General features: G+C 38.8%; 1 protein-coding gene across 18 annotated transcripts in view; it reads left to right on the forward strand.

Moving 5' to 3' along the window:
* Positions 1-19,533, forward strand: part of IKZF1 (IKAROS family zinc finger 1) — a 95,940-nt gene that overhangs the window by 34,742 nt on the left and 41,665 nt on the right. For 5 of the 18 annotated variants that reach the window (XM_079300882.1, XM_079300886.1, XM_079300885.1 and 2 more), the window contains exons 2-3: positions 6,079-6,132; positions 12,145-12,264. In XM_079300882.1, coding sequence (XP_079157008.1) covers positions 6,079-6,132; positions 12,145-12,264 — 174 coding nt within the window. Of the gene's footprint in view, positions 1-5,480; positions 5,542-6,078; positions 6,133-12,144; positions 12,265-19,533 lie in introns of those variants that run through there. The other 13 variants (XM_079300889.1, XM_079300876.1, XM_079300871.1 and 10 more) reach the window with 10 other exon arrangements.

Raw genomic sequence — 19,533 nt, forward strand, 5'->3', positions numbered from 1 at the left:
AATTATTGCAGAGGGAAAGAAATTGATCCACTTAGTTTTAACCTTTTGTCGGTTTTAATGCAGTCCCTTAAAAGACCTGGAGATATTTGTTTTATTTTTTTTGAACAGAAGTGGAAGGACATTGAAGTGCTCATTACGACTCTCAGTTTTCAGAAAGGACCACCCCTCACCTTGGTAGTTATTATTTACATTGAGCTGTGTGATGAGGCGGAAATTAAAAATAGAATTAAAATGATTCTAAAGTAGAGTCATTCACAGAGATTGTGAAGTGTAGCATATTAAATTACAATAATAAAGCTAATTATCAGCTGCTTGCTGAGATATTGAATGCTTTTAATTAAAATGAGTTTGTAGAATTCTAGCAGTTTTCTTGAAGTATTCAAAGATTGGTTATACAATACAGATTACCTTTTTTCCATGTTTAACATTCTTCCTGTTGCATGTTTAACCACATTTAGCACATTTGTACATGAAGTTACAAGTCCGTTTATATATATATATATATATATATATATATGTATGTATATTAGCTCCTTGGCTTAAAATGAAACTTAATCCTTTTACAAAGGTGTCTTTATTCACCTTTTCTCTTAGTTGTTACCTATTCCTTGACTTCCATGGATGCAAGAGGCTTGGTTCTATTAGGTCCAAGACCCTCTGGTGCAATTAGAAATTCAGTTGTACTATTGCTCTGCAGGGCAGATTCAACTCCCAGCTTAAACCCCAGAAGACTGATGATATTGGAACCTATCACAAGATGACACATATACCACTCTTAACCTGTTTTTAATGTGCAAATTCTCCTGTCTGATATGCTAAGGGCTATAGGAGTTTACTGTGTTTTTTTCAGGTTGCAACCTCCTTTCCTTTTATTAATTTATTTATTAAATTTCTCTTTATGTGTCTTGAGTGGCTAAATCTAGGACTCATTTTAGGAGTTACACTTCAGTTTAGGTTTAAAAGTGGATTGGGGTTTTATGGTTTTGGGTGTTAGTTTGGAGTTTTAGTTTGCTAAATTGTGCGATGAGGAGCCAATGAGACATGTCAGAGACCACAAAGAGGAGAGGTGCTCACACAGCAGCCCTCCACTAGAGCCAGCTGCTCCAGTGATCAGTGTGAGCTGTCCCTTTCCTGCCGTGGGGCAGCTTACTGAAGTGAGGGATGCACAGTCAGGCTTTTCCCCAAGGCGGCTGTGGAAATAAAGCTGGGGTTTGCCTCTTTACTTGTTAATCCAGAGCTGCCATCACTGAGGAATGCATGTTCTCCTCACTTTTTATATTTGCAAAAGCACCTAGAGAGCACCTGGTCCCTAGTAGAAAGTTTATTTCCCCTCCCCTCAAGACTTTGTGAGGGCTTATTTTCTGCTTTGAGGTTTCATGGAAATGTACCTGCCGCTGTGGGCTGCACTCAAGACAGAAGTGTTCCTTCAGGCAGCTTTCTGTCTGCTCAGCACCGCTACACCTAAGAATTGTCAGGAAACATGCTGCTGGATGTGGTGTATGTTTGTGGAGTCCTTGCAGCACCAGAGGTAGAGCTCTCTGTAGATGGAAGGACAGCTCTGAGTTCAGATGTGCTGGTGTAAAACCAAAGTGGCTCCGCAAATATCAGCACTTCTGATTTCTCTTCCTTACCATGAGATTCCATTGTGGTGAGTGTGGAGCACAATCTTGTCCCAGAGAAGTCAGTACATACCTAGCTCAGGAAACACAAGGGACAAAAAAGGATAGCTAGTCTTTACCATTGGATCAGGTCATTCCATTGAATCACATCAATGGTCCAATCTTGCGATCTTTTAATATCCTAAGAGAACTGACACATGCTTACACATGCTTTATATCAACTGATGAAGCCTTGTATAAATGCTAAGCATTCATTTTCTTGACAAGGAGGTTTACTTTTGAATTTGCTGGGAGATAAAATAATAAACCAAGATTTACCAGTAATTAATTTGCTGTATTCTGAAAGATTAGAAAATCATGACCTTGCAATGACTTCTTTCTATTTACACCTGGAATTCTAAAAGGTCCTAAATCTACTTCTGGTTGTAATTAACATCAGGTATAAATGGAGCAATACTTCCAGTGATTCATGGAGTGTATTTTGATATATTATTATGACATAGCATGAGTTATATTGAATAAAAAGTTACAAGGAGGGAAATTTGTGACATGTGAATGAAATTAATTTTCTTTGAGATAAATGCTGACTAACTTTAATCCAAAATTTCTGTGTGATCATAGTCACTTTGATGCTTCCTTATTTAAAACAAACTCAACATAACCTTTCAGAAGGGTTGTGTGTTGATTATCAGGTAATTTAAAGTTGCAAAATTTGATTCTTTTTCCAAAGGATTGTAGGAACTTTATCTCTGAATCTGATATTCATAGTCTGAAGAGGAAAGGTTAGAATTCTTTATCTGAACAGCCATGAAGAACTAATTTTATCTATTTTGAAAGGGATTTTGTCTGTTTTGTAGCTCTTGTAGCAATGGTCCAGACTTTGAAGCTATTTGTATTCCTAAACAGAAGCATTATCTATAATGACCTAGGTGCTAATCCCTTTCCTGCTGTCATTGAGAGTGAGACAAATTCAGCTTTGAGAGCAAGATTGTTTTAGTCAGGTGCCCATCTTTTCATTTTTGGGCTCCTAAATTAGCTGATAACTTAAGGAGATGTGAATTGAAGACAATGAAGCCATACACAGTTCCTATTCTAGTAACAAACTTAAACAAAGAAAAATAACATCTTTTTTGTGACAAACCAAAACAGACCATAATTTTAGGGTTTTATGTCAGAAGCATTACTAAAACATTGTCCTTTTATATAAATCATTGTAAAAGTTTATTGGTTTTCAAATTGATAACAAAGAGATGCTTTAGTGCAAATTCTCGTATCCATACATAGGATCTCTGATTTTCCAGCCAGTGACAATTCAGGTTTCTGCAGAGGAAAAGGAGAAAAATTGTGGCATGGCTTCCTATTCATAGATTTACTGTACCAAAGGCAAAAGGGTAAATTCTACTCTTAGCACTAAAAATTTAGCCCAAGACCTGTTATGCTCAAGTCTAGTGTAACAAACCTTTTAGCAGAATCAGAGCCAAAACCTACACGTGGCCAATTGCAGAACTGAGATGGGGTGCCAGATGTCATGTCATATATTCTTTGCTGATACAGGGCCTAAGCTGATGTTATCTGGGGTTTCATTAGTATTTACAGTTACAATAAGAGTATAGTCTTCCTCTGGGAGGGATTCCAAACACCCCTGAGGATTTTTTAAAGCTCTTTCTTTTCACTCTTATTAATTTGTGTAGTGCTTGAGGATCTTAATCTACACTTAGGAATCATGTTTAGTTTTTCTAAGTAATTATTGGGAAGAAAAAAAATATTTCCATCATCACTTTCCCACCACACCAACTCTATTTCTTCTCCATGTTTCATCCCTGCAAAATGGATTAGCTCTGCCAAATGTCTTGAAGTCCCCTAATTCAAGGATAAACCCTGATGCCATCAGTGTGAAATCTGAGGGTGTGTTTCAGGACAGGCAGTCATCCAACCTCACAGAAAGCAAGCTAAGACTCTTCCACAAAAAAACCAACCAAACAAACAAACAAAAAACCAAAATCAGTCCTGTAGTTTAGCTCTTCATTTAAGAAATCAGGAAATGGGTCTTCTCCATTGGGAAGTGTTTTCCAGCAGAATTCTGCTTGATGACAGCAAGAAGCAGGAAGAAGTACACCTGACAAGCTTAAGTTGAATTAATGTTGAGTGTAAGGCTGGTCATGACAAAGGCAGGCAAATTCAGGAATATAGAAGTAGAAAAAAACTTTCTTCTTTGCACCTTCTCCCCTTGGCACTCGCAGTACTGCTGAAGCCCCTGCTGAAGCGAGAAGGCAGGTGCAGTAGGAAAAAGGGCCCTTCCTGAGTATGACCCCTTTCTGAAGGGTATATTATTGGGGTGGTTTCTTTGGTTGATTAGGGGTCATTGTCCTCAGAAAAACATGTAGTAATCAACTGATAAATAGTAGCTGGGTGACCCTAGAAGGCAGTAGTAAAATGCATTCACATTTCTTTTTTTTTGTGTTGTGTTCCTTTATTCTTTCAGGAGAAGTAAGGCACTTGTACCTTACCACCTGCTGTAAATACACTATGCTTCCAGTAAGTGAGCAGGCTTACAATTATAGGGTTTTCCCTCCTGCAAGAGAAGCTGCTTTCCCACTGACTGTTTTATTAAAAATAGACCTATTGAAAGTTCTTCAGTCCCATAGGAACTGATGCAAATTGTTGAGTGGAAGGTGGCTTTTTGCATTTTGCATGCCTGTAGTAATTTCTGATAACTATATATAGACATTAAACAAATTGCTTGTCTGGAATTAAAGTTTAGGTGCAGAATAAAGCAAGACAGATCAGTATTGGATATTAAATAGAGTTATGGTACATGTGCAACAGCCAGAATGCTGTGTAGGAATACCCAATGTTTTTGCAAACTGCATAGACCCTAATCTGTTCAACATCCTGTCTGTCTGTGGCCCTGCACCTTGCACACCCTCTTTTTGCAATTCTAGCATGGGCCTGGTGAGAAAAGCCAGGATTTCTAAGTTGGAAGGTGGGGGGGCAGCAATATATTGGATCTGAGATATACTGTTGACATTCAGAAGTGGGTAGACCATGAGATTTATGAAACTATTAAATACAGTAATAGCTGTTACATTGCAAATTTTTGGAGAGCAGGTTGAAGACCTGTTTTGGGGAAAGAATAACCATGGAAGTTGGTCTGAAAAGGTTAGGATAAAGTTGAAGCCTTTCCCAAATATTCAAACTACATCCTCCTCTGCTTCCATCCCTCAAGAAAATGCTTGTTTAATTCCAGGAAGCAGGCTTGACAGTGCTAGCATGTCAGTTACAAGGAGCAGCAAAGAACAGCTTCTCTGCTTGGTAGGACGTGACCTAACATTCCATTGCTGAACAAAGAGCTTGCAGGGTCTTTGTCCCCTCCCCACCTGAGGCTACCTCAGCTGCACGTGCCATACTTCAAGGTGCGGACCAAGTTGTGAGGGGACTACCTGCTCCACAGCACATCTGTTATCCAAGGGGCCACCAGCTGTCTGTAGCCAGAACTCGAGCCCTGGGACCTGCAGGGTCCTCTTCTGATTGAGAACCTGAGTTTTGTTTCTACCCCACTAACTCTCCACACGCTTCTCCCTGGTGCTTGTGGTCACTGGTCTCTGGCTCCTCAGAAGATGGTGTGTCGCAAGCAGAGGGCAGGAGCTTCCTGGTATCACTTACCATGCTGTGGAGCCAGCCATCTGTCAGCAAAACAGGAAGGCACGGGTTCCTTCTCCCTCCTGGGCTTGTTTCGCTATTTTCGGGAGCTGTGCTTTTCCCCTGCACAGCGCCAGGCTGGTGTGATCTGAGAGCAAGGCTCCTGGGCAAGCAAGGGGCCAAAGCCTGGAGCTGCTGCTCTGCCCATCTGCTGTGGCTGGAGGTGTATTCATTATTAATGGAGGTAGTGGCTGTTGCTGCTCAGATATGCAGCCCTGCCTGGGTAAATGAGACATTCTTCAGCAAATTGCTTCGTTTTTTGATTGCTGATTGTACGTGTGTCACCAAGCTGACTCAAGGTTCATCGATGCATGCTCAGTAAATTAGAAAGAACATAACTATGGATCAACCAAGAGAATGAATTCTGTGCCTACAATGACCCAGGGCCATTTAATTTTCTGCTTAATTTTGTTGCAGTCAGTTTGCATTTTGGGTTATTATGCAGTAGGAAATTAACAATAAATAACAAATTTGGTCCTCCTGTGCTTGTAATGATATTTTTATAAATCTTTGTAATGCTGTTTTTCAAAGGATCAAGGTCTGTGCCAGTCTGATACTCCAGCAAGTATGCAGGGAGGAAATAAAGAGAAAAAATACATTATTCTTCCCAGATAATCTTATAGTTAAATAGCAAAGGTTTTTTTTTTCCTTTCCCTTTCTTTTCCCTTCTATGTGTGTGAGGTGGCTTTTTTTTTTCTTTTTCTGTGTGTGTATATGTGTGTTATTTTACATTAACATAAGGCTCTTCCTCTCTTCTCAGATAACTTGAGGAAAATGGAAACAGATGAGGCTCAAGATATGTCCCAGGTTTCAGGTGAGGTCCTTACTTCTACAAAGAAAATACTAAATTCCTGCTCATCTTTCTAGCAAAGTACAATTTTTTCTTGTTGTCAATATAATTGCTTTGGGTCTTTTTTAAAACTAAAGTGGGAATTGTGATATAATTAATGATATCACTTGATATCAAGCCCAGTGGTGCATGGATTTTTTAAAAGGGACTATGTAAATAAAAAAGTCAAGGGATTATAAAAGCACAGATGTAATTTTGCATTAAACCTGTGGTAGTGTATCCCTAAAGCATGGTCAGGTGCACATTTACACCATTTCTTTTGGGAGCAAAATTCTGATTGTTACAAAATATAGAACAAACAAAGTTCACCAGGTGAGAGGGGGCAAATACTAATGAAAAACAAACAAACTGTATTTACCATATAGAGTTATTTGACTTTTTTCCAAAGCATTCAGTTTTACTTACACATGTTTAAAAACAGAAAGGGGAAAAAATGGGGGGGGGGGGTAAAAAGAACAAGAAGAGAAAAGAAAATGAGAACTGATTGACACAAGACTTTATGCTTGTAATTTTTTTTTTTCCAAGATGATATTTTGAAATATGCTTAAATGACAGACAATTTGGGTTTCTAAAACTTGCCCCATAGTTGCATGAATAGGATTTTGCAGTCTTACCCCATATTGATATTCCTTGGAGGTATTCTTGACTTCCTTGGAAATTTTTCCTTAAAAAATTGGCTTAGTGAGATAATACATATTCATATTTTTATGCCTCCACAGTTGCAAAAGGCCAAGTTAGTGTCTTTCCCAGTTTCCCTAATATGTTGGCAGCTGCAACGGTTGATGGCTCTCGGTTTTCACTTTTAGTGTTCAGCCTGGGACACAGCCCTGTCACTGAGCCCACTCACCAGACACCTGGGTGAGCAGCTCTTGCTTCAGAGGCAGCTCTTGGGCACTGCTGCCCCAGGACCTGGGGAGGTCCAGCTACAGGAGGTAGCTGGTAAAGGTCTGGGCACAGTGTCTGTGGGTGGCTTGCCACTGGGTTTTCCTGAAATACACAAGTACAGTTTTCTTTCTCTCTCTCTTTTGTTATTTTTCTGCCTCCTTTCTAAATTTTTTTTTAAAGTTTTGTAAAAAATTGGAACCCAGAACTTTCAATGTCATCTGAGAAATAAAAATCAAACATTTTCTGTCTGACAGAACAATAGTATAATAATCTTCCATGCCAACAGATTACCAGTTATGTTTATTATAGGGAAGCCATTCCTAGTTAGCCCTGTGCAGACATGTTGCACTCACTCCTCAGGTAACAAATTTGGAATTGTAACTGGATAAAGTTCCACATCACTGTTTTTTTGCATGTTGAACCAATTTGTAAATGACATAAAATCTGTCCTGTGCATGTGGTTCCTGGAGCATTTGTGGCCTTAGCAGAAAAAGCAGTGGGGTTTTAGTAATTTATTCACTTTGGATCTGCTTAGAGCAGTGAGAGGCTCCACCTTTGAGTCGAGCTCCTCTGCCTGCTGCAGGAACCCTTCCCTTCTTGTGTGAGCTCTTTTGGGCAGGAATGCTGACCTCCTCTTCCTCTGCATCAGCACAGCTACCCTGGATGCCCCCACCTAACTGTTGTGGTATTCTTTGCAACGGTGCAAATTTGAGCTTCACACCTGCTACTTCTTACAAGCATTGCTTGTTTGTCTTTTGACATGAAGAGTAGCAGCAGGGGAGACGCTGCCTTGAGTCAACGATTGGATTGGTAGAGCAAACACTTTGCATTCCATGTAGTCTTCCTCTCCCCTTCAGAGGGAAAACTTACAAGGAGTTTTGTCATTTTGAATGCTTGTATATACGTAAATACATACATAATAGATGTATATCAAATTTTTGGTTCTCAAAACTTTCTGTAGTTGAAGTACTGCAGTATTTTGCTGTGCCTTTTAGTTTTTCTAGCATATGCAATAGTACTATTCTGTGATGAGAGAAGGTTTTCTTGAAAAAGAAAGTTACATTTGATAAGAGGGAGACCCACACAAACTGATTAAAGAAAGTCTGCCTTGAAGTCTTCCTGCCATTTCTGCCACTGAGCATCTGGTACTTTCTGTGAGCAAAGGCTGTGACTCGTATTGGATTGTCAGCTGAATTTATGAACAAATAACCAAAGAAAGAACTTCCTAATTTACTTTCATTTATGGTCAGAGTTATGTGGGAACTCACCTTCTGGAAAGGAGCATTTGTCAGTTTAGCTTCCACAGATACTGGCTCTTTGTCAGCTCTTACTAGACCTCACAAGTAGAGGATCTGAAGGTACAAGGATGTTACCTACTTCTTTCTCATAGGCTGGCAAACACAGAAAGGAATTTTTCCCGTTGTACTCTCCTGGGTTTCTATATACTTCTGGGATGCTTCCTTGCATGATTGGGGAGCTCTGCTATACAGGCTGCCAACGAGTTAAACAACTGCACAGTTTCAGGAATGTGAGATTGCCCTGTCAACTGTAAAACTCTTATTTATTTCTCCTGTTTTGTGTTAAATTATATAAATTTAAAAATAAATTTGATTTGGTGGGTTTCTTTAGAGATTTTTGGTTTGTTTTTCAACACAGAAATAAAGAAGAAACAGTCTAGAAACAGTCTAGAACAGTCGCACCAGCTCAAATGTGGTGTTTTGCAGCCCTGTCCTTTATGCAGCTGCAACTGACTCAGGTGTGGCAGCAGCCAGCCGGGCCAGGAGAGTATAAAACTAGTGTGAGTGAGCCAAGCCCTGTGTGCACACAGGCATTCCTGCCTTGGGGAATCCAGGCATGGCTGACTCCTAGAGGAACTGAAATACTGTGTGACTAGCACAGAGTTCACACTTTTTATTTTTCTCCTGAAAGTGATATTTCATGAGACAAGCAGTTGCAGTTCTGAAATGAGGAGAGAACTGACATACATTTAACCAAATGGTATCCGGCACCCGTACAAGAGAGTCAGAAAACACAGATAATATCTCACTTAACAAGCAGTATTTTTCCTGCTTTTTTTTTTCTTTTTTTTCTTTTCTTTTTTTTTTTTTTCTTTTTTTTTTCCTCTTTTTTTTTTTTTTTTTTTTTTTTTTTTTTTTTTTTTTTCTTTTCCTCAGTTCTGGGGCCTAACAGTTAAGGAAGGTGAAAAAACAGTACAAATGTTTCCACATCTAACATTAAGAGATCTCCTAGAACAAATCAGGCTGTGCCGCACTCTGCAAAAGCAGGAAGAAGAAACCCTCAATATTAGACACACCCTCAACACTAGTTTGTGAAAGGTTGGTGAATGAGATTTCTATAAGACATCCTACCCTGGCTTTCTTTTCAACAATCGTAGCATCAGCAGCAGCATTCTGACATGAACTGAATCCCTCTCAGAACTGGGTGTATTGTTAAAGGAATACTAGGCTAAGGACTCTGACAGAAATAAAGGATACTAAAACCTTGTTGAACTGGGTAGTTTTTTCCCCTTCTCCTCTTTCCTCATGGATTCAAGATATTTCTAGGGCAGAGATAAGGAAACTCAAATAGAGAGAAGCTGAGGGTCTTGCCAGACATCACTGATAGGTTAGGCTCTTCTCTGACTACTGATACACAGAAATGGCAGTGTTGAAAATCCATGACCATCTTGCAGATTGAAATGAAGGAATATTTGATATAGCCTGCAGTTGCAATTCTTTCTATTTATGACTTAACCAAAGAGCAATACGAATCAGTACCAGAAACAGAACTTCAATTCTATATCTAAGGCGTCTCTTTAGAATAATTAATTTTATAAACCTGAAAAACGCCCCCTCCACCGCAAGATAAGATTCTATTTTTAAATCTCACTTCTTATGCTGCTTTGCTCCATTATGTGATATTTGTATGATGTTCTCCACTACTAGCCACTAGGAATTGGGGTGGGATTCACCTCCTTTTCCTTTCACCAGTTGTTGTTCTGGGCATGTCTGTTTACAATTAAAATGTAAAGCATTCCCATATTTCCCCACTCCCCCTTCCATTTCTAAATTCAACGAAAAAAGAATGTTAGTGAGATTGTATATGTAAGATTGCCATGCAGTAATGAACTCACCATGCTGTAATGATGTAGATGGAGTTAAGGCATGAGATACAAATACAATGCTCTAGAATCCAAGACATGGACCTCAATAAACTGATCTATTTTAAATCCACTATTTTTGCCCTGTCTTTTTACATGTAGGGATTTCTCAGTCATGTGTAATAAGAAGAAATCAAATTATATTTAAAGGATTATTAAAGACAAGTTTACTAAGTTTTCTTAACTGCAGTCTCCTTCACAGAGGGAAGCAGACCTGATCTCCAGCTTCTACCCCACCAAGCCCATGAGACAAGTCCAATTCATACTGCTTGGGCAAGCTGCTATTAATTTAACAAGTAGAAAAGATGGATACCCATTTAATGAACAAAGGAGTTCACCACTGCAAATGTACTCTTCTGCTAGCAGGTTTTCATTCCAAAAAGACTGCTCTGACTTTAAAGTATCCTACTTAGACTACATATTGTAGGATGCTTAATAATACACTTATAAAGATATTATTTTGTCTGTTATCTGTTATCCCACAGTTCTGTTATTATGAGTTGATATTAGTTTGTAGCCCAAAATCTTCCGGTTTTCAGGATAATTGTTCTTCTCAGCCTAGACTCAGTCAAAGTATCAACATGCATTGTTGTAACTGGGATAACAGTTTGATTCCTGGAAGTAGCTTTGAATTACTGTTACTTTCTAACAAATTTCCTTAATTTACATATAATATGAAGAGAGCTTTCAGGCTGCTGCTTGCCCTCCAATTACAGCTCTGGGGTTATTTGGTTTTTGTTTTGTGTGGGGCAAAATATGTTGAGCAAACTGAAATATTCCAGCAGTCTCTCCTCACTTTTGCATCTTACCTGTAAGAGAAATCTCAGCTTGGCAGTTTAGGACTTGCAATGGAAAGTTGCTGTCAGTTCTGTAAGTTCCCTACATTCCAGAAATCTGAAGAAATAAGTAAATAAGGAGCTAAATAATGAATGGCAAAACCAATTTTTTCAATGAACTTACTTCCTGCTTTTATTATCCTTTGCTGTAAAATTCATATTCCCACTTGTCCATTTATGCAATCAGCCTTTGCTCTTGCACTGACATCCAGTAGTTGTGATTTTATCCATTTGAAAATATTGCACAGAAACTGGGTATGAGGGGGAGACCTTATTAAATCATCTAGTTAGAACCCCTGGCAGTGCAGAACTATTTCTTCAATACCCTGGAGTCCTGTGGCTGCAATTTGAGATGGTTCACCTAAAAAAAAAAAAAACTCATGCTCAGCGATTGTTCCAAGATATTTGGGTTTGTTTCTTATCTGCAAATTGAAGACAATAAAATCCTCAAAGTGTGTTTACTGAATTCTGCTAATTGTACATATTTAAGAGGTCCTGGTACCTATGGACACTTCACTAGTTGTAGCACAAGGACCAGCCAAAGCTTGATCTGTGGGTATTAGTGAAGCTTGCTGGTATTGTACCTGAATTTTTAGTTGGAGATAAAACTTTATTTTTGTGGTACTTCTTTTGGAGCCCCAGAATACCTGTGAGTTAGATTTCATTATGTCTTTGAAGCAAATCCAGATGTGTACTCAGGGAGAACTTGCGGAAGAAAGAAGAGTTAATACAAAGAATATCCATTTGATAACCTTTGTAATCTGTCATTCTGTGCTGGCTATTTTGGATCTTCTGAGTATAGCAACTAGAAAACATACATATCTCACAAATGTCCAAAATGGTAGGGTTAATAACTGTGTATCCAAACTCAGTAATTTTGTCAGAGACATTGGCATGCATTCTTTTAAAAAGTATAATTCCTTTGTACTCCTAAGAAATTTTCTCTGCAAAAGAGTAGGGTTTGTTCCCGAGAATATCATGCTTTAGTAGTGTTTGGGGTTTTTTTCAAGTTTTATTTGGTTTGTGGTTCCTCTTACTGTATTACTTGAAAATGAGTCTACTCTGATAGCTAACTGATGCTTTCCTCACTATTAGGAAAGGAAAGTCCTCCAACTAGTGATGTCCCCGATGATCCAGATGAACCTATGCCTATACCAGAGGACCTTTCAACTAGTACTGGAGGTCAGCAGAGTTCTAAGAATGACAGAATCTTGGGTAAGATGACAAATACACTCTGATAAGAAATACTAGTAGATGATATAGCAATAATGTTATATTACTCTTTCACAAGCTGGTAAACAAGCAGGTCCTGTGCTTTTGCGCTTTTCTTTGTGCACTTTGTCTTCTTCAGGTGCATAATGTTTTTTGTGCAACCTTTTCTTTAAGAAAGGCATCTTCATCCACAGAGAACTTATGAAGATCCTACTATTTATCTTCTTTTTAAAGCATGACTGTTGCATGAAAATCTCCCCAGGAAAGACAGTTTTCATTCTGTGTAGGAAATTAAATATGTGGTTCCACAGCAAAATTATATTGAGTCAGATTTGATAAAAATTCAATAAATGCTCAGGTATTTATTTTTATTATTATTATCATTAATATTATTAATTTGAATGCTATCTTGAATGCTGTTGTGTTATCTACTATTCAGATTTCTTCAGAAATACATATTAGAACATACACAATATTTATATATTTGTGATTCCATTACCTGATCTTCATTTATCCTTGATCTTTTACCTGGGAGAACTTTAGAAAACACCTGTCTTTCAGATAAAAGTCCACAATTGATAAAATCTGTTGGGTTAAAATTGTTGTCTAGAGATGATTGTGCAAAATGCTGATTATTCTTGAGGATCCCAGACTCACAATGAGGACTAGCAATGCTGCTGACTACTGTATGCACTGGCTCCCTCATAGTGCAATAAAAAGACTAAATATTACTTGAGTACCATGACTATTTACTAGTAGGGGAAAAAAATAAAAGAGAGGAAAAAAAAGCATGCTGACTCCCAGAATGCTGTGATTGATGCCCTATATGATGAAAATATTACTGTAAAGGGATGACTATCAAAGTACAAATATTTACTCACAAATAAAAGTATTGCTCATTACTCTTACATTCTTGCATTATTAATGGTCGGGGGGGACGATTTACAGAAAGATTGCAAGTCCCTTTAAAAATTTATTGTTTAAGGAAATCCAGTGAAGGACACTAGGTGGAAAGGGAGGGACAGAACTAATTTGACATAATAAAGCAGGATGGTGTCAACATTAGAAATAGAACCTTCTCCCAAACTCCAGCACTAGTTAGCAGTGAGTGCATCATCTTATGTATCTTCATTTTATTTATCATTTGATCCCCTCTTATCAAAAATGTGGGCAAAAATTTCAGCACCTACGTGCATATTGACATACTTAATTTTAAAAAATGTATTTAAAATGCTTTTTTAGTAATCTAATCACTTACTAAGGGCTTTATTTTTCAGTTCAAAGATCTTTGGAAAAAGTCTTTCATTAACTGCTTGTCCATCAACTCAGTAAAAGAGTTGTGTCTCCTTCCTCACACAGTAACTAACCTTACAGAATATTTAAGCCTTGAGTCAAAAATTAAAATTTTTAATTGTTCAAACTCAAACAAGATTTTTAATTGTGTTGAATTTTCTTTAATATACACACAAATACTGTGCAGATCCAGCAAATTTGAACTTTATATTCGCTGATGATGTAATGATTCTGCCAACAGCTCAGTCATATATCAATATGTACACATATTCTAAATATGATAAGTTCCATCTGTTATTCTCATTACTCATCAATAAATTTGTTTTTCTATGACCTTACCAATTTTTCTACAGCACTTTCTCTACCCACAGTTCTTTTGTTTATAAGGGTTACATCTTCTAGTAAGACATTCACATAGTCAACAAGAAACAAAGGCAATTCACAATACTATGCTTTATGGATGATCTGTAGGTATCAATGCCAGTGCTTGCAATGTTTGTCTTTTCTATAAAGCTGCATATACCTTTACCTCTTCTATTGCTCCTTTTTGCTAGCTCTCTGAAAATAGTATACTAAAAAAACTAATTCTCCCTTTTTGCAAAGAGGATATCAACACATGCCCCAGGTATATCAGGAGCCCTATGATTGCTGTGCACATTCTGGATCTTCATCAAAAGAAAATCTCTTAGGAATAAAATAACACCTTAGGAGTGGTGTTTGGCCTATATGATCCTATAAGTATATTAGGGGTGAAGGGGGCTGTCTTCCTACGTAGGGAGTGGCATAGCAGTGTGGATAGGCTTGGTGTTGAGTACAACGCTGTCATTGCCAAGTCCCAAGATCTGTTTCTCACTGCTATTTATCACTAAACTTAGGTAGACAAGAATGATCTGAAAAAGTATTTTGAAGATTGAAAGACAGAGAGGAGAGCATTGTAAAGAGCCACTGACATTATCTGTGTGCATCTGGCAGGTGGGAGCTGGACTGTGGCCTGTGGTAACCAACAGGCCCTGCAGAAGCAGATATGGCTAGGCAACAATGTCTCTCTGTGTGACTTTCCTAATGTCCTATCTGTTCTCTTCATCAAAAGGGAATCCCCTAGCATTTGGATTTATTTCAACATAGGATTTACAGTACATTCCGCTTAACCTGTAACACTCTGAGAGATCAGCTATCCATACAGCAAACACCAAGGAACTTGAGTCAGACATTTAATGAAGAGGGTCTCTACATTCTGAAGACATTTTTGTACATGTAGAGTTATAGAGATAACAATGGTAATTGCAAGTTTTTTAAATAAAAAGAATACATATTTACCTCATTCTAGTGAAATTAGGTGAGAAATCTGTCTTTAATTTTAATCAGCCTGGGAGATAGAAAGTTTGGATTTGTGGCAACATTTAATGAAATAATTTTTAACCCCAGAGTCAAAAGTTTAATTAACTTTTTCATCAGTTTAGCATTTCAAAGGTCAAATATTATAGGAAATAAGTTATTTTTAGAAAAAAAAAATATAGGCTTTACTCCTCCATGTGTTTTCTAAAATCTTCCTATTGTGCTTCTCCCAAACCTGTACTGAGACTTTAATGTGGTGCCACAGAGCTAATAGAAACATTTGAAATATTTCTCCTGCACTGAGAAGGAAGGTGTTTGCCAGATTTTATTGGATGTCTTCAGTTTTTGAATTATCATTTAAAAGGACAATTTTAAATAGAGAGGGTGCGAATTTCATAAAGGAGGTAACTAGGGGATTGTGAAATGTATGTTTTGAATTGTGTCCCCAGGCAGGGGGGATGCCCAAAATATGTGTTTCTTCTGACAAATGCAAAATTGATCAATGGGTGTGAAAGGTTATTTCATGGTAATTTACAGAAGTAAAGTCATCAACAGCTTCTAGTAATAACCCCAAGCAGCACAGCAAAGCAGAAACATATTGGAAGTGATGTTCTGGTCACCATCAATGTTCTTTATTTCCTTGATGAGCTTACTATGATTTTAATGTTGCAACCCCTAGAAAGCCACTATGTGTTGAGCAGCTTCCTTCTGCATACTTAATTTCTGCTGCTCTGTTCACTAGATCGTCTTCCTTCCTTGTCCTGTTCTTCACCCCAAATTTACTTCTGAGGCTGGTCTGGCACCTAAAACATTTTATTATATTCTTATTCTTTTCATCCATGTGCTCTACAGATAGTTTCTCTATGAAAAATACAGTGAACATTTTCAGCAAAATGTGAGATTTTCACACCTGTTTAAGCTCTAGAGTCTCTGTTTTATCATCTCTCCTACAAATCCTTTTGAAATCTCGGTGTGAGTTATTTAGAAATACAAATTCCACTGAAAGTCCATTCCATTAAGAATTAGTGCTTTGCAGCCTGCTTTGAATGGCCCTAGTTCCCATGGTACCCCATTGGGAATATCATTGGAAATTCTCAGTCTCTGTAAGTTTCAGGTTAAACGTTGTGTGCACCTTTTGGAGATGATCCGTACTGAACATCCTGGGTCTGGCAAACAGTTGCAATTTAGGCCTGCTTGTGCTCTGAGACTTTATCCTAATTCAAGCCATGTGTGGGAAGGTAATGACTCAGTGAGATGTAGATCAGACCCTACTTCATGGAGAAAGAGCCATTTGTTGCTGTGGCGGCATTTGTCTATAAATATAGGGAGTGCCTTCCTTTATCCATAATTGCCCATTCCATACATGGCCATCACTAGATTAAAAAAAAAGCCATCTCACAGTGTTAGTAGCCTCAGAAAGAGGCTGTGGGCTCACCATTTCTGCACAGCTGTCTGGTGCTGCAGAAGACCATGAACTTCTAAGACAGAAGTCAAATGTTACCACTGGAATCACAGATTACAGTCTGGGCCTGGAATAAATACTATATAGAGAGATCTTCTTCTTTTTAAGAGGTGGGAGAATTCATCACTAAATTGGGTTGAAACCGTCATTCAAATGACAGAGTATACCCAAAGTAACCAGTCAGGTTGTTCATAGACATCAGTAGAAAACAGACAAGATTCATATGAAGTTATAAAGTCTACTTGTTTAAAATAAATAAGTATGGGAAGAGAGACTAAAAGGAATATTTTTTTTTTACATTTTTCTCTCCCAGTGGGAAATACCAAGTGATGACATTGCATCCCTCCCACAACTCAGTTAATGGAAGCAGAAGCCTGTGTAGTTGCAGGCTTCAGTGCCTGGCATCACTGGGACCCCGGCACAACCTTATCACCCTGGGGTCTTCCCTCCCAGCCATGAGCATTCAGAGGTTGTAACCTGCATGAAAAGCTACTTACTGATGCAGGCAAGTGTCCCCTCTTAGAGCAGCTTTCTTGCTTTATTTCCTTAAAAGGAGCTCAACCACTTGAGAACATGGGCACAAGCATTGCTGAGGGGCCACCAGGCAACCACAACCATTGCCATTACATAAATCTACTGCAACTCACACACAGTTGGGTGGAGACAGAGTAAAAGTGTGGAAAGGCTGCAGACAGAGTGGAAAAGCGAGGAAAGACAAAAGGGGAAGTGCCCCACCCCAGCTTGCAAAATCGTTCCTGTGGTTCAGACAGGTCCAGCTCACTGCTGCCCTGGTAATTCTGATGGCCAGGGAAAGGGGCTGAAGAAAAAGAATGCTGGAGTTATAAACATCTTTGTACACTTCTCCTTGTGGGTGTTCAGTGGCTAGGAAGGCAGTGTCTTGTGAATGAATATTAAAATGTGGCATTTGGACATTCAGAGAACTAAATTCTGATACCTGAAGTAACCTAGAGGGCTGTGTAATATGTTTTATTTGCTCAGGTTCAGATGGACATCTCTGCTGCTCATAGGTATGGAAGTGTGTAGAAGCTGATGAGCCTCTATAAATAATTGGTGATAATCACTGTCTCACCTGATGTAGTCCTAATGAGAGATGAGAGAAAATTTGTTTTGAGATGATCTATGGAGCTTTAAAAATTATCTTCAACCCTCCACAATGAAACAAAGCTTGAAAGTCCAACTGAGGAGGCTTCTGAAGGAATTGAAAAACTTGAAGCTGAAATATTTTAGGAACTTTTAAAAATAGGGAAGTCAGGAATCTCCCCTCTTGTTTGGTCTGAAGCCCCTGTTTCTAACCCCAAAGTAACATTCCCCAGTATGCACTGGTAGTGTATGCTCTGAGAGCCTGCCAGTATGATGTATATTTTCTTTTAAGGAGAATGCAGGAGATATTTTTATCAGGATTATTTTAATTTTGTCTGCAAAACTCTTATGGGGATTTGTATAGAGGGGCATGGGAGTGGTTTAGTTGAAGAAGGCATGTGCAAATTTCATGAATGCCCTTAAATATGCCATACATGATATAAGTGGTATTCTAGTCTTCAAAGGTGTGGTTTGCATGGGCATAGTGTGAAACGGTGTGCTAGAGTAAGGTGCAGAAGAGCCAGGTATATGGAGCCATTGGGAATTTCCTGTTGTGCCAGGGACAAGCTCTGGTCTATGTAATGACTTAGGACTCAGAAAAATGTGCACTAAGGCAAATGGAAAAATGCCCTATTACTGAAGGTGAATTCCTCTATGAAATTTTAAAACACTTGCTGCAAGTAATGGAGGGTGAACATTTTCAGAATAAACTTGTAAAAAATTTGTGGAGGTAAGAGTGACCCAGCCTGGAAAACAGCTGCCACAGCCCCAGCCTAGACTGTGTTACAGTATGAGCTCAGTTCGCTCAACCCATGCAAGGCCAGATCAGACAAAAATCTGCCCTCTTGATGCACATGACAAAATCAGATCCTTGAGAACAGAACTGATCCTAAAAAGAGTTGTACTTTTACAATGATTTTTATTTAGTTTTTTGGTGATTTTTTTTTTTACTCAGAAGTATAACAACAGTATGATTTGTGTTGCCACTGTGTGGCAATATGAATCGCAGGAGATGAGGGGGCTATGGGATTTTCCTCCAATTTGTCCGGAGTTGTGCAGCTTGTGGAGCTGCAGCCTATTTCATGAGCACCTGCTGGGTAAAGCTGTGTTTTCAGAAGAGAACATCAGTACAAAAGTTGGGAAAAGCCTGGGAATTGTGCAAGTATTGTTTCTTTAGTGTTTGAGAGTGATGAGCATTGCTTGAATAGGGAGAGCTGCAGTGTGTTTAGCTTCATGGCTTTAGGTACAGAGGTTGAGTCTGCTGATCTAAACTGCAGTGAGAGGAAGTTCTCTATCTGAGCAGGAGAGATGTGCCTCAGAGATAAGCCCCATTCTAGCTGGGGAGTTAAATTTATCTAGCAGGATCTCAGTAGTGGCTGCAGCTCAACTCAGAAACACTCTGGGTGGAAGATGGGCATATTTTAAGCTGGGGAGGACATCTGTAACTGCAGCTTGCAAAAATTCAGGTTTTTTTAAGGGAATGATTTCTTCATCAAAAGGTTGGATTGGCCTGTCCACACTTGCCACCCCTCTGTTCTGTGTTAATTTTTGCTTGCTGCTTCTTATAGGCTTTCTTTTTACCTCATGCAAGTTTTTTTTCATCCCGATTGCTCTTCAGGACTGGACCCTTACAGAAAACTTGATCGTTAGACTGAGGCACAGTGCTGGAACTGCTTGCCTCTACAGAGGTGCTCTTTAAGAACCAGCTGCTCTCTTGGTTTTGTTCAGCCACTCCTCAAATGTCTGTAATTTCAACTCCTGCTACAGTGTCTCCCTGATGATTTCTGGCTGCAGGGAAGCTGCAGCTATGCTCTCCCCTCAGACATGACCTTCCCAGGCTCTGTCCTACAGTAAAATGTGCAAACACAGTGTCACTCTGGCTTGATCCACCACACTTGAGATTTGCAAGGAAGGACCTGCAGTGTGGCCATGCCTCCACAGTTTTCCCCAAAGTAAAATAAGCCCTTTATGATAAACAGAGGGGATGGAAAAGCTCCTTTTTAGAGCTGTAGTTCTAAAGCCAGGAGTGAACACCACTCATTGCAGCAGGACAGAGCTTTGCTCCCAAACATTTTCCTTTG

Source organism: Erithacus rubecula (assembly GCF_903797595.1).
Source record: "Erithacus rubecula genome assembly, chromosome: 3".
Lineage (NCBI taxonomy): Eukaryota > Metazoa > Chordata > Aves > Passeriformes > Muscicapidae > Erithacus > Erithacus rubecula.